This window comes from Filicampus tigris, chromosome 18, assembly GCF_054856515.1.
Source record: "Filicampus tigris isolate MCC_2025a chromosome 18, RoL_Ftig_1.0, whole genome shotgun sequence".
Lineage (NCBI taxonomy): Eukaryota > Metazoa > Chordata > Actinopteri > Syngnathiformes > Syngnathidae > Filicampus > Filicampus tigris.
The window spans coordinates 13,491,224-13,512,492 of NC_141234.1; the positions used below are offsets into that span (position 1 = coordinate 13,491,224).

At 46.9% G+C, this 21,269-nt stretch overlaps 1 protein-coding gene and 1 long non-coding RNA gene across 2 annotated transcripts in view; both read right to left on the minus strand.

Moving 5' to 3' along the window:
- The window catches only part of LOC147132618 (uncharacterized), a 385,135-nt gene that overhangs the window by 322,727 nt on the left and 41,139 nt on the right, over window positions 1–21,269 (minus strand). The window lies entirely within an intron of this gene.
- On the minus strand, window positions 5,797–21,001 carry LOC147132625 (glycoprotein-N-acetylgalactosamine 3-beta-galactosyltransferase 1-like). The gene is made up of 3 exons (XM_086014412.1): window positions 20,736–21,001; window positions 8,550–9,211; window positions 5,797–6,033 (listed from the first exon to the last, which is right to left on the minus strand). The coding sequence occupies exons 2-3, from the start codon at window positions 9,150–9,152 to the stop codon at window positions 5,869–5,871; spliced, it is 768 nt and encodes a 255-aa protein (XP_085870538.1). The 5' UTR covers window positions 9,153–9,211; window positions 20,736–21,001; the 3' UTR covers window positions 5,797–5,868.

Here is a 21,269-nt window from a genome sequence, read left to right on the forward strand (position 1 = left end):
GACCCTGGAGAGACTGGTCCTTGTCCACCTGCGCCCCCTGGTGAGCTCCTCAATGGACCCACTCCAGTTCGCATATCAGCCTGGCATCAGTGTGGATGATGCCATCATCTACCTCCTCCACACTTCACTCTCCCACCTGGAGAAGGCGGGGAGCACTGTGAGGATCATGTTCTTTGATTTCTCCAGTGCTTTCAACACCATCCAACCCACCCTACTGGGAGACAAGCTGGAGCGGGCGGGGGTGGCCCACCACCTCACCACATGGATCCAGGACTACCTCGCAAACCGGCCACAGTATGTGAGGACACAGGACTGTGTGTCTGACGTGCTCCTCTGTAGCACGGGGGCCCCACAGGGAACTGTCTTGGCTCCCTTCCTGTTCACCCTCTACACCTCGGACTTCAACTACAACACCCCTACCTGTCACCTGCAGAAGTTCTCTGACGACTCTGCGATTGTCGGCCTCATCACAGGCGGAGATGATCGGGAGTACAGAGAACTTACTCAGGGTTTTGTGGACTGGTGCCAGCAGAACCGCCTCCTGATCAATGCGGGGAAATCCAAAGAAATGGTGGTGGATTTCGGTAGGCGCCAGCACTCTTCACCTGCACCAGTGAATATCCGGGGAACAGATGTTGAGAGAGTCTCAACTTACAAGTACCTGGGTGTTCATCTGGACAATAAACTGGACTGGTGCGACAACACTCTATAGGAAGAGTCAGAGCAGACTCTTCCTACTCAGGAGACTGAGGTCATTTGAGGTTCAGGGGACACTCCTCAGGAATTTTTATGACTCGGTGGTTGCATCGGTCCTCTTCCAGGGAGTGGTCACCTGGGCAGGCGGCGTCTCGGCCCGGGACAAGAAGCGGCTGGACAAACTGGTCAGGAGGGTCGACTCTGTCCTGGGCTGCTCCCTGGACTCTGTGGACTCGGTGGGGGACAGGAGGATGTTGGCCAAGCTGTCATCAATGCTGGACAACCCGGACCACCCCCTCCAGGGAACCCTAACATCACTCCACAGCTCCTTCAGTGACAGACTGTTACACCCTCGCTGTGCAAAGGAGAGATTCCGCCGTTCCTTCTTGCCTGCTGCTGTCAGACTCTTTAACAAGAACATTGTGTAGTCTCTACAAACTGGCGGACATTATTGCAACTGTGCAGTCCTGCACCTGAGCTCGTATCGTGCAATACCCAATATTCCCCACTACTGTAATACCGTGCAATACTCAACATTCCCCACTACTGTTAGTCTAGTTTTATTTTTATCCAATGCTGTCACTTACATTTCACTACAGCACTGCAGCACTGTCACTTACTTAGAGTAGTTTTTCCTCTGTACTATGTACAGGCCGAAATGAGTGTTCCTCATATTTTTTATGTAGATGTAGGTTGGTGTGTATATACATGTGTATATACACATGTTACTGCGTATATTTACATAGGTTTGATCCTGAATGTTTGCCGTCAATGTTATACATTAATGGCCACATTATGCGACCTATATCTTTGCTGCTGTAACAATGAAAATTTCCCCACTGTGGGATCAATAAAGGCATTCTTATCTTCTTATCTTATAATGTTTGAACAGAGACTGACAATGGCCTCTGTAGTGGATCACCTGGTGCAGATAAACATTCTGAGCAGCTGGAAACCAGGCTCCAGAGCCACACCTTAGGACAATTGCCCCGCTATAGTAAGACGGAAGATGGTGTGTATTTCGAGTGGTTGTCACCTCGCTTCTTATCATGTCCCATTTTTGTTTTGGTGAGAGTTATATCTTTCTTAAGTGAGTAAGGCGTTTTTGGACCAATAAGGTGATAAACTCATGCTGCAACATCTTAAATAAGTCAAAATTTGAAATTTTAAAGATGGAAAGAAAATCCACATATCCAGGTATCAAACAGGTATTGCCCATGACAAAACAAAAAACCCCAACAAAACACTATAAACCATCGACACTGTGCCTTTTTACCATAATGAAAGCCAGACAAAAAAATATTACAGGTAAATGTTTTTAAGTGTGACTGTCCACGGAAAGTCCGGTTGCCATCCATCCATCCATTATCTGCCGCTTATCCAAGGTCGGGTCGCGGAGGCAGCAGCTTCAGCAGGGAAGCCCAGACTTCCCTCTCCCCTGCCACATCTTGCAGCTCTTTTGGAGGGATCCCAAGGCGTTCCCAGGCAAGCCGGGAGACATAGTCTCTGCAGCGTGTTCTGGGTCGCCCTCGGGGTCTCCTGCCAGTGGGACATGCCCAGAACACTTCACCAGGGAGGCATCCAGGAGGCATCCTTATCAGATGCCCGAGCCACCTCAACTGGCTCCTCTGGGATGGCCGAACTTCTCACCCTATCTCTAAGGGAGAGCCCGGACACCCTGCGAAGGAAACACATTTCGGCCGCTTGTATCCGAGATCTTGTTCTTTCGGTCATGACCCACAGCTCATGACCATAGGTGAGAGTAGGAACGTAGATCGACCGGTAAATTGAGAGCTTCGCCTTTCGGCTCAGCTCCTTCTTCACCACGATAGACCGATACAGAGTCTGCATCACAGCAGACGCTGCACCGATCCGCCTGTTGATCTCCCGTTCCATTCTACCCTCACCCGCGAACAAGACCCCAAGATACTTGAACTCCTCCACTTGGGGCAGAATCCCATCCCCGACCCGGAGAGGGCACGCCACCCTTTTCCGACTGAGGACCATGGTCTCAGATTTGGAGGTGCTGATTTTCATTCCGACCGCTTCACACTCTTGAGTTGGGGATCACCACATCATCTGCAAAAAGCAGAGATGCAATACTGAGGCCACCAAACCGGACCCCCCCGACTCCTCGGCTGGTCCTAGAAGTTCTGTTCATAAAAGTTATGAATGCTTATTCATAAAAGTTATGAACAGAATCGGTGACAAAGGACAGCCTTGGCGGGGTCCAAACCTCACTGGAAACGAATCCGGCTTACTACCAACAATGAGGACTAAACTCTGACATCGGTGGTACAGGGACCGAACAGCCCTTATCAGGGTGCTCGGTACCCCATACTCCCTAAGCACCCTCCACAGAACTCCCCAAGGGACACGGTTGAACGCCTTCTTCAAGTCCACAAAACACATGTAGACTGGTTGGGAGAACTCCCATGCACCCTTGAGGACCCTGCTGAGGGTGTAGCGCTGGTCCGCTGTTCCACGGCCGGGACGAAAACCACATTGCTCCTCCTGAATCCGAGATTCGACCTCCCGATGCAACCTCCTCTCCAGCACCCCCGAATAGCTTTTTAACTACCTCGGCTACTTCAACCACAGATATAGGAGAGCCCACCTCGGAGTCTTTAGGCTCAGTGGAAGACGTGTCGGTGAAATTGAGAAAGAGATGGACTCAACGTCCCCCGTCTCCCCCGGGACGTGGGAAAAGTTCTGCCAGAGGTGGGAGTTGAAACTCCGTCTGAAAGGGGATTCTGTCGGACGTTCCCAGCAAACCCTCGCAATACGTTTGGGTCCGCTTGGTCGGACCAACATCTTCCACCACCATCGGAGCCAGCTCACCACCAGATGATGATCAGTTGACAGCGCCACCCCTCTCTTCACCCGAGTGTCCAAAACATGCGGCCACAAATCCGATGAGACGACTACAATCGAGTCGATCATCGATCACCAGAGCCCAAGCTATGTGTGGAGGTGAGACCGACTATATCTAGTCGGAACTTCTCAGCCTCACACACCAGCTCTGGCTCCTTCCCTGCCAGAGAGGTGACATTCCATGTCCCAAGAGCTAGTTTCTGTTGCCGTGGATCGGACCGCCAAGGTCCCTGCCTAGCTCGGGTGCCCAGCTCACACGGCACCCGACCCCCTTGGCCCCTCCCACCAGTGGTGAGCCCATGGGAAGGGGGTCCCACTTTACCTTTTCGGGCTGAGCCCGGCCGGGCCCCATGGGTGGCAGGCCTGGCCGCCAGGTGCTCGCCAACGAGCCCGACCTCCAGGCCTGGCTCCAGAGGGGGGCCATTCATTTTATTCTTCATAAGGGGTCATTTGAGCCGTGCTTCGGTCTGGTCCCTCACCTAGGACCTGTTTGCCATGGGTGACCCTGCCAGGGGCATAAAGCCCTAGACAACTTAGCTCCTAGGGACATTGGGACACACAAACCCCTCCACCACGGTAAGGTGACGGCTCATGGACAGTTGCGTATTTCATTACTCAAACTTTATATAGTCAAGTGTAAACATGTCGTTGTTCCACAGACCGTGTCCAAAAATCACCTCATTGGGAGCTAGTGCAACCTCAGTATGAAATCTTGTTGGACTTGATTTACTTGGAATGGATCCAAAATAGCAGGCACCAAATTGTTTTTACTCTAACAGATTGTCCACATGTGTGTGATGTAATATTGAGGTAAAGATTTGAGGTGATGCAGAGTTGTGTAGAATAGGCAAAAATTGTACTCAAGAAAAGGAAAAGCAGTTTTTCAAATACTTGCTTGAGTAATAAGTATTCAGTGATAAAAGATACTCAAGTGCAGAGTAACTAGTGAATAACTATAGATAAATAATGTTTTAATCACGGCATGCACAAATAGAAAAAAAATATATAAAATAGGAATGTGCAAATTCATATTTACAGTGTGTGTGGTGTGTCTATGCGAGTGGTCATGTCATGTCATCTTCCAAACCGCTTATCCTATATAGGGTCGCGGGGAGTTGCTAGAGCCTATCCCAGCCGTCAATGGGCGAAGGCAGACTACACCCCGAACTGGTCGCCAGCCAGTCGCAGGGCACACATAGACACTGTCACTGAGCGGGAATCGATCCCACGCTGCCCGCACACAACTCAGGCGTGTGTACCACTACACTATCAGCTCCAAACCGCTTATCCTATACAGGGTCGCGGGGAGCTGCTGGAGCCTATCCCAGCCGTCAATGGGCGAAGGCAGACTACATCCCGAACTGGTCGCCAGCCAGTCGCAGGGCACACATAGACACTGTCACTGAGCGGGAATCGATCCCACGCTGCCCGCACACAACTCAGGCGTGTGTACCACTACACTATCAGCGGACTATGCGAGTGGTTGATCCTGCCAATATGCTTGTCTATAAGATGAACGCAATGCACTTCTAAGGCCCAAAACCTAAACTTGTACGTTCCAAGCCTTTGTATGATCGCAAGGACTTCACCAGTGCTCCCCATCTGCCGCCGTGATTGATGAAAAAGCACTCCTGCGTTAGTCCAACCTGTCCACTCATGACGTCCTTTTTAACCAAGTGAGATGTGAATTCACTTGGACAGAATATTGACTGATAAACTGCCGCTGCTACCGTCCTGTCAGCTTGGCTGCGTAAACAAATGCACGCGGGATCAGTCACGTGATGTCTTCATAATACTGTATACCCAATTCGTTCAGTCTATGAAACTGTAAATTTGTGTACAGTTTCAGACCAAATCCTCCTGGCTGTCTTCCTTTCACCGGGCAGGAAAAGAGAATGATGCTAACATTAGGACCACTGTTGTCAATTTTGCAGTTTATTTGGGGGGAAAATAGTTGCTAGAGTGGTCGGAAAAGTCACTAAATATAGTTGGCAACACCGCAAACACAAGTGGTAGCTCTTGCTCGCTAGTTCGCTTGTAGCCAAAGTCCACACTTGTGCACATAAAATAAAAGCACTTTTTTTTTTATTTTATGATTTATTTAGACTTCATGATCATTGTGCCATTCAGAGGTTATGGGTGGGCCGGAATGGCCACCGGGCCGTACTTTGCCCAGGTTTGAGGTACACAGTTTAAGATCAAACAGAGATAAATCAATCAACGGGTTTTACAATTAGATTATTCCTGCAATGTGCTTTCTGCCAAATAATAAAGAGGCTGTTAGCAAAATCCCATATTTCACAATTTTTTTGTTGTCCCATTGAAATATTTATGTTCACTGGAACTAAATCTGTATTTATATCCATATGGCCGTATATGGTATGTCAGGTACTCCAGAGCATAGAGTTGGACAGCGTAAATGTAGTGAAAGGACACAGCAAAATCTGAACAGCATCCTGGACCCTGGAGAAAGAGAATAAGAAATGCATGACTATATTATCTCAACCAGCAGAGAGAGCAGTCCAATTAATTTGCCTGTTCTTTCCTGTAATGCCAATGTGTCAAACACAATCACACAGAGGGCCAAAAATCAAAGCATGCGCTTTGTGGGGCAAACAGGGTAAACATTTTTGAACTAAAACTAAATCTTTTTAAACATAAATGTTTCCAAAATAAATCAATTTACCTTTCAACAATAAAATATCCATGTCGCAATGAACGGTATCTTGAAATGATACACATGAACTTAGTGTTTAACGGATTTAGTGTAACGCTTTGAAAATCTTCCGGACGGGGCCATCGCCATGGCGAAATCATGAAGAAGGGGCTTATGATGACATTGAGCCACATCTCTGACTTGCTGCCTGCCAAATGTGCTCGCCGTGGTTGTTCTTCTGATTCATTTCAGTGTTTTTAATTCACTTGGATTATGCCGCCACGTCGAGTTGCTGGCTTTTATTTGAACCGACGGGAGGACGGCGTGAGTCTGTTTCGGTTCCCCAAAATATGCAATCTTATTTTTTGTACTTTTACTCCTTCTTAAAAAAGATTTTAGGGTAACTTTTTTTTTCGTGTCCCATACACTTTAAGCCTTGTAAAATGGGAGCGCCATGGTGGGTGTGCACAGTGTTCATGTTTTCATGTGTGAAATTTGCATGTTTTACAGTGCTTGTGTGGATTTTGTCTGTGGACTACTCCTCCTTCTTTCTGATAACATTTATGTTTAATCAAATGAACAGTGTGAGTGGAAATGATTCTCACCAGTCTCTGCCTGGTGACTAGTTAAATGGGCACCCTGCAGTTCTCCCAAAGTCAGTTGGGATAAGTTCCAGCTCACCCTAATACCGTAATAAGGACTGGTAGTACAGCAACTTGATGGATGTCCTCTTTAAGTATATACTGTATTTTTTTGTGCATTTTGATTGAAGAATGTTAGAGGTCATTAATGAGGACAACTGCGAACTGTTAAATGCATAATATGCCTCCTTTAACCCATTAAGGCCTAAAGGGCCTGGCGAAACATCCCCCTAAAAGCTAAGGGCGACTTTAGAATCACCCTGTAAAACCTGAATGAATAATTGATACCTCAGCCCCTGTAGCAAATGAACATAATTCCAAAAGATTTGGAGAGCTTAGACGTGGCTTTCACACAGGCCTGACTTTATTATTATTTATCGTTTCAACCAACAATAAATAAAATAAAGTGTGAGTGCAAGAGAAGCACTTTGTTTAATTAAAAAAAAATACAGTGGTAATTACCATCCTCTATTCTGTTACAAAGCTGTCGATATCGTTGTTGTCTGCAAACATATATTTTTACCATCAGAGCTAGGCAGTCCGTCCCTGGGCCGGACCGGTTGGACCCTCCGGCCCGGCTGGATGCCCATTTTTGGGGCTGGGAATGGGGGCTGACAAATTTTTTTAAATGGCTGGACTAAGCATGGCCGGAAGTGGATTTTAGTCCGGCCCACTAATCGGCCCTCATGCGTGTGACGTGCTCGCGAGGCGGCCAAATTTCATATCAGCCTACTTGGTGAAAGGCTTCTCTTTAGGCTTCTTTCTACTCCCACGTGGAGCGAGGGGGTGATAATTTTTATGAATAAGGGCGGGGGGTCGTGGCCGGACCGGCAAAAAAGGGTCAAGTGCCCAGCTCTGTTAACCATATATCACGTTGGTCTGGTTGCACTGGTTCCAAGTCCACAAGCGCGTTGTCAATATCACTACCGTTACTTATTTCAGAGATGGTCTGTGTCCGCCGTTACTGCTCGAAAAAATTACGGGACAACCTCTGAGGGCTCACAACACCGTCGCGTGTATATTCTGATTCATTTCATTTGCTAAGAGACTGAGAATTAGTTAAAAAAAGAAAATGGCGTATACGCTGTAAAGGTAGAAAGACGCAACAGCGCTCTTGATCTAGTGGTAGAAACGCGGTGATGCGCTCTCGGCCCAGATGGATTAAACACCTTCGCCACCATCCGATGTCATACTTATAAAAGACATCAACCCAAACATATTTTTTTTCCAGAATATGTTCCCAGCAGGCCCACTAGTTGAAACACGGCATTCTGATTAATATTGTGTTTGTGAAATATGAGTTCAGCAGTAAAATCCACCCGTTTTTAGCCATCTCAGGGGGCGGCCATTTTGTTATTTCTGTCGACTGAAAATGACATCACAACTGCTCAGGGCTCAGGTAACGACCAATCACGGCTCACCTTCAGAAAACAGGTTAGCCGTGATTGGTCGTTGTTACCTGAGCAACTGTGATGTCATTTTCAGTCGACAGAAGTGACAAAAGAGCCGCCCCAGAGATGGCTAAAAACGAACGGATTAACTCTTATTCCACAAACGCAATATTTATCCGAATGCCTTGTTTCAACGAGTGGGCTTGCATAGAACATATTCTTGAAAAATATATGTTTGGGTTGGCTTCCCTTTAAGATAGACAACACCACGGTCATGTCATGTGTTCTTACTTGAATTGGAGGATAGTGCTCATAATCCAGATACCAAGGTTTCCTTTGGAACTGTCTGACCAAATGTAGCTCTGGAGGGAAAGGATGAAAGGTTTGTCTTGCTTTCACATCCCTGGTATCTACTGGCTCCACCTTCATTGTCTCCATACATTTTCCCAGAGCCATGTCCTCTGTGGACGAGAAGTGGGTGCATGCTCCTGTGGTGAAAGCTTTGATAAATCTCCGTAGTGCTTCCTTACTAAGGACATATCCTGCTCCGCCGCTCATGTAGCCTTGACTGATAAAAGGTTGAAACCTTCTTCCCAGATACAATGGCTTCTCAGGATCAAGGTGAGACAACATGTAGACGAGATTCTCTACAATCACATAGGTGTCGTCATCTGCTTTTAAGAACCATTCTGCACTGTCCAGGTGCTGGAGGTAGATGTACTCAAAGGCACGGATGGTCTTCCAATACAAGTACTCTCGTCCTTCACTGACATTCAGTTTCACGGTTGGGAAATCAGTATGAACAGAACTCATGTAGAGCACTATGTGACAGCGCTTTGCCCATGTTTCCTTAATGTGCTTGGTCCGGGACTCCATATTCTTCGGGCCAGTCATGATCCAACACAAGATACGGGTTGTTGTTGAAGAAGTTGTTGTTGAGCTCAAGTTGACACCTGGATGTCAGACAAAGAACGGATCATGAATGTGCCGTACAGAAGAACCAATTAATTATCCATTCATCCATTATCGATACCGCTTCTCCTCACAAGGGTCGCGGGGCGTGCTGGAGCCTATCCCAGCTGTCGTCGGGCAGTAGGCGGGGGACACCCTGAATTGGTTGCCAGCCAATCGCAGGGCACACAAAGACAAACATCCGCACTCATAATCACACCTAGGGGCAATTTAGAGAGTCCAATCAACTTACCCTGCATGTTTTTGGAATGTGGGAGGAAACCGGAGTACCCGGAGAAAACCCACGCAGGCACGGGGAGAACATACAAACTCCACACAGTGAGGCGGGTGTGCTAACCAGTCGCCTGGTGCCGCCTTCTCCAATTCATCATATTGTTAAATAAATAAAAACTGACCGTCATGCCCTGAAACCTTTACCAGTCTGCGTCGTCAATCACATTTATACTGAATGGTATATGGGCTTTTTCTTGTATAGCGCTTTTCTACCTATGGTAATGAAAGCGCTCCAAGTACTGTCTCCTCATTCACTCATTGATGATGCAGCATCAGGAGCAAATGCGGGTGCAGTGCACTATCTTGCTCAAGGACACTTTGACATGGTCACAAGGGCTGAGGATTGAACCCACAACCTTTGGGTGGGGAGATGACTACTCTACCAACTGAACCATGCTGCCCCATGGCTATGTATGTCATATAAAAAGAACACCATATCAGGGGTGGAATGTTTTTGAAACCAGAAAAAACATTTGATTCAACTGTTTTAGTGTCTTGTGCAGTTCGACACGTGCGACTCGCTTTATTTTTATTTTTTTTTCACGGAGGCAAAGTAATGTATACGTCTGAGCAGCAAGTAGCACTATTGCACCTGAAACTAAATACCAACCCCTGAATGCAGATGACGAAGGACTTTTGTGCGACAACTTGTGATTTGTGAGTTCATTTAATCTCTCTTGATCTCTCTTTTCTGTTGCTACAATGCATTGAGCCCCATTTAAAGGAGAAATCAACACAAACATATTTTTTTCAAGAATATGTTCCCAGCAGGCCCACTAGTTAAAACACGGCATTCTGATTATTATTGCGTTTGTGGAATATGAGTTCAGCAGCAAAATCCACCCCTTTTTAGCCATTTCAGGGGGCGGCCATTTTGTCACAAATGACATCACAACTACTCAGGGCTCAGGGTATGACCAATCACAGTTCGCCTGTTTTCTAATGCTGAGCCGTGATTGGTGGTTACCTGAGCCCTGAGTAGTTGTGATGTCATTTTCAGAAATGACAAAATGGCCGCCCCCAGATATGGCTAAAAGCGGGTGGATTAACTCTTTTTTACATTCTCTTTCAGCCTTATGAATGGCTGGATGTGATCTAGATTACATTACAAATTTTGTTAAGTGGACTAAATTTCAATTTCATTCTCCTCGTGGTGAGCTACCAACGACCAATTACGATTCCTAGGACCATTACAGGACAACGCGTGATCCCATCTTCACTGTTGACTTGTTCCGACTCCGAGGTCGCAGTCGGAATTGGATTGCTTTCTCTTGCTCCGTCACAGAATAAAAATGTGTTGGTCCTGACTCCTGGGCTGACCAATGGAAGCGCTCCCTGGACCGGGCGTCTCCGACATCCGTTCAGAGACTGACTGTTCGGATATTTATTTTATGCCCTCCGAAAAGGCTCATCAGAAGCACACAATGTTACAACTCGTGTTTGTCTTTCTTTGTTTATTGAACAAAGGACCAAAGGTCATAAACCTAAAACAAACAGATAAAGGTGATTTCACAATGATTCAGTTATGTTTTTTTTTTTTTTTTTTACAATTACAATTACAGTTTTATTTATATAGCGCATTTCATAACAGCTAGAGCTGTAACAAAGCACTTTACAAACAATACAATAAATAAAACAAAAAGAATAAAAGGCTGTGATACATCCATCCATCCATTATCAATACCGCTTCTCCTCACAAGGGTCGCGGGGCATGCTGGAGCCTATCCCAGCTGTCGTCGGGCAGTAGGCGGGGGACACCCTGAATTGGTTGCCAGCCAATCGCAGGGCACACAGAGACAAACATCCGCACTCACAATCACACCTAGGGGAAATTTTAGAGAGTCCAATCAACTTACCATGCATGTTTTTGGAATGTGGGAGGAAACCCGAGTACCCGGAGGCACGGGGAGAAGACTGTGATACATGTATTCATAAATATAGATATAAATAACATATAAAATAAAAATATAAATAAAGCCAATAAATAAATAATAAAACACTATATACAATTGACACCGGAAAAGAGCAGAAAATTTCAGGTCTGATCAAAAGCCAGAGAAAAGAAATGTGTCTTCATCCGGTTTTTAAAAATGGACAGAGAGGGGGCTTGCCTAACAACCAACGGGAGGTCATTCCAGAGGGAAGGACCAGCAGTCGGAAAGGCTCGATCCCCTCTGAGGCTCCGCTTGGTCCTCGGCACCTCGAGCAGCGCCTGGTGCGTAGGACTGGAGGAGCTCAGAGAGGTATGCCGGGGCCAGGCCATTTAATTATTTATAGATGAATAGGAGAATCTTAAATCGAACCCTAAAATGCACTGGGAGCCAGTGAAGGGAGGCCAGAATTGGTGTTATATGAGGCATGGATGACTGTTTCTAAGTGCTGATGGGAAAGGAGGAACTTTACCTTAGCCAGATGTCTAAGGTGAAAGAAGCTGGACTTTACAACAGCGCTGATTTGCTGGAAGGCAGCGGGTCCAGATGGCATCAGCCCCCAGCTCCTCAAATTCTGCGCAGACCAGCTGTGTGGAATTGTCCAGCACATGTTCAACCTGAGCCTGAAGTTGGGCAGGGTCCCCCAGCTATGGAAAACATCCTGCCTGGTCCCGGTGCCAAAGACCCCCCACCCGAAGGAGCTCAACAGCTTCAGACCAGTGGCGCTGACGTCTCACATGATGAAGACCCTGGAGAGACTGGTCCTTGTCCACCTGCGCCCCCTGGTGAGCTCCTCAATGGACCCACTCCAGTTCGCATATCAGCCTGGCATCAGTGTGGCTGATGCCATCATCTACCTCCTCCACACTTCACTCTCCCACCTGGAGAAGGCGGGGAGCACTGTGAGGATCATGTTCTTTGATTTCTCCAGTGCTTTCAACACCATCCAACCCACCCTACTGGGAGACAAGCTGGAGCGGCGGGGGTGGCCCACCACCTCACCACATGGATCCAGGACTACCTCGCAAACCGGCCACAGTATGTGAGGACACAGGACTGTGTGTCTGACGTGCTCCTCTGTAGCACGGGGGCCCCACAGGGAACTGTCTTGGCTCCCTTCCTGTTCACCCTCTACACCTCGGACTTCAACTACAACACCCCTACCTGTCACCTGCAGAAGTTCTCTGACGACTCTGCGATTGTCGGCCTCATCACAGGCGGAGATGATCGGGAGTACAGAGAACTTACTCAGGGTTTTGTGGACTGGTGCCAGCAGAACCGCCTCCTGATCAATGCGGGGAAATCCAAAGAAATGGTGGTGGATTTCGGTAGGCGCCAGCACTCTTCACCTGCACCAGTGAATATCCGGGGAACAGATGTTGAGAGAGTCTCAACTTACAAGTACCTGGGTGTTCATCTGGACAATAAACTGGACTGGTGCGACAACACAGACGCCGTCTATAGGAAGAGTCAGAGCAGACTCTTCCTACTCAGGAGACTGAGGTCATTTGAGGTTCAGGGGACACTCCTCAGGAATTTTTATGACTCGGTGGTTGCATCGGTCCTCTTCCAGGGAGTGGTCACCTGGGCAGGCGGCGTCTCGGCCCGGGACAAGAAGCGGCTGGACAAACTGGTCAGGAGGGTCGACTCTGTCCTGGGCTGCTCCCTGGACTCTGTGGACTCGGTGGGGGACAGGAGGATGTTGGCCAAGCTGTCATCAATGCTGGACAACCCGGACCACCCCCTCCAGGGAACCCTAACATCACTCCACAGCTCCTTCAGTGACAGACTGTTACACCCTCGCTGTGCAAAGGAGAGATTCCGCCGTTCCTTCTTGCCTGCTGCTGTCAGACTCTTTAACAAGAACATTGTGTAGTCTCTACAAACTGGCGGACATTATTGCAACTGTGCAGTCCTGCACCTGAGCTCGTATCGTGCAATACCCAATATTCCCCACTACTGTAATACCGTGCAATACTCAACATTCCCCACTACTGTTAGTCTAGTTTTATTTTTATCCAATGCTGTCACTTACATTTCACTACAGCACTGCAGCACTGTCACTTACTTAGAGTAGTTTTTCCTCTGTACTATGTACAGGCCGAAATGAGTGTTCCTCATATTTTTTATGTAGATGTAGGTTGGTGTGTATATACATGTGTATATACACATGTTACTGCGTATATTTACATAGGTTTGATCCTGAATGTTTGCCGTCAATGTTATACATTAATGGCCACATTATGCGACCTATATCTTTGCTGCTGTAACAATGAAAATTTCCCCACTGTGGGATCAATAAAGGCATTCTTATCTTCTTATCTTATAATGTTTGAACAGAGACTGACAATGGCCTCTGTAGTGGATCACCTGGTGCAGATAAACATTCTGAGCAGCTGGAAACCAGGCTCCAGAGCCACACCTTAGGACAATTGCCCCGCTATAGTAAGACGGAAGATGGTGTGTATTTCGAGTGGTTGTCACCTCGCTTCTTATCATGTCCCATTTTTGTTTTGGTGAGAGTTATATCTTTCTTAAGTGAGTAAGGCGTTTTTGGACCAATAAGGTGATAAACTCATGCTGCAACATCTTAAATAAGTCAAAATTTGAAATTTTAAAGATGGAAAGAAAATCCACATATCCAGGTATCAAACAGGTATTGCCCATGACAAAACAAAAAACCCCAACAAAACACTATAAACCATCGACACTGTGCCTTTTTACCATAATGAAAGCCAGACAAAAAAATATTACAGGTAAATGTTTTTAAGTGTGACTGTCCACGGAAAGTCCGGTTGCCATCCATCCATCCATTATCTGCCGCTTATCCAAGGTCGGGTCGCGGAGGCAGCAGCTTCAGCAGGGAAGCCCAGACTTCCCTCTCCCCTGCCACATCTTGCAGCTCTTTTGGAGGGATCCCAAGGCGTTCCCAGGCAAGCCGGGAGACATAGTCTCTGCAGCGTGTTCTGGGTCGCCCTCGGGGTCTCCTGCCAGTGGGACATGCCCAGAACACTTCACCAGGGAGGCATCCAGGAGGCATCCTTATCAGATGCCCGAGCCACCTCAACTGGCTCCTCTGGGATGGCCGAACTTCTCACCCTATCTCTAAGGGAGAGCCCGGACACCCTGCGAAGGAAACACATTTCGGCCGCTTGTATCCGAGATCTTGTTCTTTCGGTCATGACCCACAGCTCATGACCATAGGTGAGAGTAGGAACGTAGATCGACCGGTAAATTGAGAGCTTCGCCTTTCGGCTCAGCTCCTTCTTCACCACGATAGACCGATACAGAGTCTGCATCACAGCAGACGCTGCACCGATCCGCCTGTTGATCTCCCGTTCCATTCTACCCTCACCCGCGAACAAGACCCCAAGATACTTGAACTCCTCCACTTGGGGCAGAATCCCATCCCCGACCCGGAGAGGGCACGCCACCCTTTTCCGACTGAGGACCATGGTCTCAGATTTGGAGGTGCTGATTTTCATTCCGACCGCTTCACACTCTTGAGTTGGGGATCACCACATCATCTGCAAAAAGCAGAGATGCAATACTGAGGCCACCAAACCGGACCCCCCCGACTCCTCGGCTGGTCCTAGAAGTTCTGTTCATAAAAGTTATGAATGCTTATTCATAAAAGTTATGAACAGAATCGGTGACAAAGGACAGCCTTGGCGGGGTCCAAACCTCACTGGAAACGAATCCGGCTTACTACCAACAATGAGGACTAAACTCTGACATCGGTGGTACAGGGACCGAACAGCCCTTATCAGGGTGCTCGGTACCCCATACTCCCTAAGCACCCTCCACAGAACTCCCCAAGGGACACGGTTGAACGCCTTCTTCAAGTCCACAAAACACATGTAGACTGGTTGGGAGAACTCCCATGCACCCTTGAGGACCCTGCTGAGGGTGTAGCGCTGGTCCGCTGTTCCACGGCCGGGACGAAAACCACATTGCTCCTCCTGAATCCGAGATTCGACCTCCCGATGCAACCTCCTCTCCAGCACCCCCGAATAGCTTTTTAACTACCTCGGCTACTTCAACCACAGATATAGGAGAGCCCACCTCGGAGTCTTTAGGCTCAGTGGAAGACGTGTCGGTGAAATTGAGAAAGAGATGGACTCAACGTCCCCCGTCTCCCCCGGGACGTGGGAAAAGTTCTGCCAGAGGTGGGAGTTGAAACTCCGTCTGAAAGGGGATTCTGTCGGACGTTCCCAGCAAACCCTCGCAATACGTTTGGGTCCGCTTGGTCGGACCAACATCTTCCACCACCATCGGAGCCAGCTCACCACCAGATGATGATCAGTTGACAGCGCCACCCCTCTCTTCACCCGAGTGTCCAAAACATGCGGCCACAAATCCGATGAGACGACTACAATCGAGTCGATCATCGATCACCAGAGCCCAAGCTATGTGTGGAGGTGAGACCGACTATATCTAGTCGGAACTTCTCAGCCTCACACACCAGCTCTGGCTCCTTCCCTGCCAGAGAGGTGACATTCCATGTCCCAAGAGCTAGTTTCTGTTGCCGTGGATCGGACCGCCAAGGTCCCTGCCTAGCTCGGGTGCCCAGCTCACACGGCACCCGACCCCCTTGGCCCCTCCCACCAGTGGTGAGCCCATGGGAAGGGGGTCCCACTTTACCTTTTCGGGCTGAGCCCGGCCGGGCCCCATGGGTGGCAGGCCTGGCCGCCAGGTGCTCGCCAACGAGCCCGACCTCCAGGCCTGGCTCCAGAGGGGGGCCATTCATTTTATTCTTCATAAGGGGTCATTTGAGCCGTGCTTCGGTCTGGTCCCTCACCTAGGACCTGTTTGCCATGGGTGACCCTGCCAGGGGCATAAAGCCCTAGACAACTTAGCTCCTAGGGACATTGGGACACACAAACCCCTCCACCACGGTAAGGTGACGGCTCATGGACAGTTGCGTATTTCATTACTCAAACTTTATATAGTCAAGTGTAAACATGTCGTTGTTCCACAGACCGTGTCCAAAAATCACCTCATTGGGAGCTAGTGCAACCTCAGTATGAAATCTTGTTGGACTTGATTTACTTGGAATGGATCCAAAATAGCAGGCACCAAATTGTTTTTACTCTAACAGATTGTCCACATGTGTGTGATGTAATATTGAGGTAAAGATTTGAGGTGATGCAGAGTTGTGTAGAATAGGCAAAAATTGTACTCAAGAAAAGGAAAAGCAGTTTTTCAAATACTTGCTTGAGTAATAAGTATTCAGTGATAAAAGATACTCAAGTGCAGAGTAACTAGTGAATAACTATAGATAAATAATGTTTTAATCACGGCATGCACAAATAGAAAAAAAATATATAAAATAGGAATGTGCAAATTCATATTTACAGTGTGTGTGGTGTGTCTATGCGAGTGGTCATGTCATGTCATCTTCCAAACCGCTTATCCTATATAGGGTCGCGGGGAGTTGCTAGAGCCTATCCCAGCCGTCAATGGGCGAAGGCAGACTACACCCCGAACTGGTCGCCAGCCAGTCGCAGGGCACACATAGACACTGTCACTGAGCGGGAATCGATCCCACGCTGCCCGCACACAACTCAGGCGTGTGTACCACTACACTATCAGCTCCAAACCGCTTATCCTATACAGGGTCGCGGGGAGCTGCTGGAGCCTATCCCAGCCGTCAATGGGCGAAGGCAGACTACATCCCGAACTGGTCGCCAGCCAGTCGCAGGGCACACATAGACACTGTCACTGAGCGGGAATCGATCCCATGCTGCCCGCACACAACTCAGGCGTGTGTACCACTACACTATCAGCGGACTATGCGAGTGGTTGATCCTGCCAATATGCTTGTCTATAAGATGAACGCAATGCACTTCTAAGGCCCAAAACCTAAACTTGTACGTTCCAAGCCTTTGTATGATCGCAAGGACTTCACCAGTGCTCCCCATCTGCCGCCGTGATTGATGAAAAAGCACTCCTGCGTTAGTCCAACCTGTCCACTCATGACGTCCTTTTTAACCAAGTGAGATGTGAATTCACTTGGACAGAATATTGACTGATAAACTGCCGCTGCTACCGTCCTGTCAGCTTGGCTGCGTAAACAAATGCACGCGGGATCAGTCACGTGATGTCTTCATAATACTGTATACCCAATTCGTTCAGTCTATGAAACTGTAAATTTGTGTACAGTTTCAGACCAAATCCTCCTGGCTGTCTTCCTTTCACCGGGCAGGAAAAGAGAATGATGCTAACATTAGGACCACTGTTGTCAATTTTGCAGTTTATTTGGGGGGAAAATAGTTGCTAGAGTGGTCGGAAAAGTCACTAAATATAGTTGGCAACACCGCAAACACAAGTGGTAGCTCTTGCTCGCTAGTTCGCTTGTAGCCAAAGTCCACACTTGTGCACATAAAATAAAAGCACTTTTTTTTTTATTTTATGATTTATTTAGACTTCATGATCATTGTGCCATTCAGAGGTTATGGGTGGGCCGGAATGGCCACCGGGCCGTACTTTGCCCAGGTTTGAGGTACACAGTTTAAGATCAAACAGAGATAAATCAATCAACGGGTTTTACAATTAGATTATTCCTGCAATGTGCTTTCTGCCAAATAATAAAGAGGCTGTTAGCAAAATCCCATATTTCACAATTTTTTTGTTGTCCCATTGAAATATTTATGTTCACTGGAACTAAATCTGTATTTATATCCATATGGCCGTATATGGTATGTCAGGTACTCCAGAGCATAGAGTTGGACAGCGTAAATGTAGTGAAAGGACACAGCAAAATCTGAACAGCATCCTGGACCCTGGAGAAAGAGAATAAGAAATGCATGACTATATTATCTCAACCAGCAGAGAGAGCAGTCCAATTAATTTGCCTGTTCTTTCCTGTAATGCCAATGTGTCAAACACAATCACACAGAGGGCCAAAAATCAAAGCATGCGCTTTGTGGGGCAAACAGGGTAAACATTTTTGAACTAAAACTAAATCTTTTTAAACATAAATGTTTCCAAAATAAATCAATTTACCTTTCAACAATAAAATATCCATGTCGCAATGAACGGTTTCTTGAAATGATACACATGAACTTAGTGTTTAACGGATTTAGTGTAACGCTTTGAAAATCTTCCGGACGGGGCCATCGCCATGGCGAAATCATGAAGAAGGGGCTTATGATGACATTGAGCCACATCTCTGACTTGCTGCCTGCCAAATGTGCTCGCCGTGGTTGTTCTTCTGATTCATTTCAGTGTTTTTAATTCACTTGGATTATGCCGCCACGTCGAGTTGCTGGCTTTTATTTGAACCGATGGGAGGACGGCGTGAGTCTGTTTCGGTTCCCCAAAATATGCAATCTTATTTTTTGTACTTTTACTCCTTCTTAAAAAAGATTTTAGGGTAACTTTTTTTTTCGTGTCCCATACACTTTAAGCCTTGTAAAATGGGAGCGCCATGGTGGGTGTGCACAGTGTTCATGTTTTCATGTGTGAAATTTGCATGTTTTACAGTGCTTGTGTGGATTTTGTCTGTGGACTACTCCTCCTTCTTTCTGATAACATTTATGTTTAATCAAATGAACAGTGTGAGTGGAAATGATTCTCACCAGTCTCTGCCTGGTGACTAGTTAAATGGGCACCCTGCAGTTCTCCCAAAGTCAGTTGGGATAAGTTCCAGCTCACCCTAATACCGTAATAAGGACTGGTAGTACAGCAACTTGATGGATGTCCTCTTTAAGTATATACTGTATTTTTTTGTGCATTTTGATTGAAGAATGTTAGAGGTCATTAATGAGGACAACTGCGAACTGTTAAATGCATAATATGCCTCCTTTAACCCATTAAGGCCTAAAGGGCCTGGCGAAACATCCCCCTAAAAGCTAAGGGCGACTTTAGAATCACCCTGTAAAACCTGAATGAATAATTGATACCTCAGCCCCTGTAGCAAATGAACATAATTCCAAAAGATTTGGAGAGCTTAGACGTGGCTTTCACACAGGCCTGACTTTATTATTATTTATCGTTTCAACCAACAATAAATAAAATAAAGTGTGAGTGCAAGAGAAGCACTTTGTTTAATTAAAAAAAAATACAGTGGTAATTACCATCCTCTATTCTGTTACAAAGCTGTCGATATCGTTGTTGTCTGCAAACATATATTTTTACCATCAGAGCTAGGCAGTCCGTCCCTGGGCCGGACCGGTTGGACCCTCCGGCCCGGCTGGATGCCCATTTTTGGGGCTGGGAATGGGGGCTGACAAATTTTTTTAAATGGCTGGACTAAGCATGGCCGGAAGTGGATTTTAGTCCGGCCCACTAATCGGCCCTCATGCGTGTGACGTGCTCGCGAGGCGGCCAAATTTCATATCAGCCTACTTGGTGAAAGGCTTCTCTTTAGGCTTCTTTCTACTCCCACGTGGAGCGGGGGGGTGATAATTTTTATGAATAAGGGCGGGGGGTCGTGGCCGGACCGGCAAAAAAGGGTCAAGTGCCCAGCTCTGTTAACCATATATCACGTTGGTCTGGTTGCACTGGTTCCAAGTCCACAAGCGCGTTGTCAATATCACTACCGTTACTTATTTCAGAGATGGTCTGTGTCCGCCGTTACTGCTCGAAAAAATTACGGGACAACCTCTGAGGGCTCACAACACCGTCGCGTGTATATTCTGATTCATTTCATTTGCTAAGAGACTGAGAATTAGTTAAAAAAAGAAAATGGCGTATACGCTGTAAAGGTAGAAAGACGCAACAGCGCTCTTGATCTAGTGGTAGAAACGCGGTGATGCGCTCTCGGCCCAGATGGATTAAACACCTTCGCCACCATCCGATGTCATACTTATAAAAGACATCAACCCAAACATATTTTTTTTCCAGAATATGTTCCCAGCAGGCCCACTAGTTGAAACACGGCATTCTGATTAATATTGTGTTTGTGAAATATGAGTTCAGCAGTAAAATCCACCCGTTTTTAGCCATCTCAGGGGGCGGCCATTTTGTTATTTCTGTCGACTGAAAATGACATCACAACTGCTCAGGGCTCAGGTAACGACCAATCACGGCTCACCTTCAGAAAACAGGTTAGCCGTGATTGGTCGTTGTTACCTGAGCAACTGTGATGTCATTTTCAGTCGACAGAAGTGACAAAAGAGCCGCCCCAGAGATGGCTAAAAACGAACGGATTAACTCTTATTCCACAAACGCAATATTTATCCGAATGCCTTGTTTCAACGAGTGGGCTTGCATAGAACATATTCTTGAAAAATATATGTTTGGGTTGGCTTCCCTTTAAGATAGACAACACCACGGTCATGTCATGTGTTCTTACTTGAATTGGAGGATAGTGCTCATAATCCAGATACCAAGGTTTCCTTTGGAACTGTCTGACCAAATGTAGCTCTGGAGGGAAAGGATGAAAGGTTTGTCTTGCTTTCACATCCCTGGTATCTACTGGCTCCACCTTCATTGTCTCCATACATTTTCCCAGAGCCATGTCCTCTGTGGACGAGAAGTGGGTGCATGCTCCTGTGGTGAAAGCTTTGATAAATCTCCGTAGTGCTTCCTTACTAAGGACATATCCTGCTCCGCCGCTCATGTAGCCTTGACTGATAAAAGGTTGAAACCTTCTTCCCAGATACAATGGCTTCTCAGGATCAAGGTGAGACAACATCAATCAATCAATCACATTTTATTTATATAGCACTTTTCATACATAAAAATGCAACTCAAAGTGCTTTAAAACATTCAAAGCAAAACATAGAATTATCTTCAATCAAAAGAAAAGATAAATTATTTAAAAGTTGTTGAAAGCCAAACTAAAAAGGTGTGTCTTGAGCTTCCTCTTAAAAATATCAACAACATG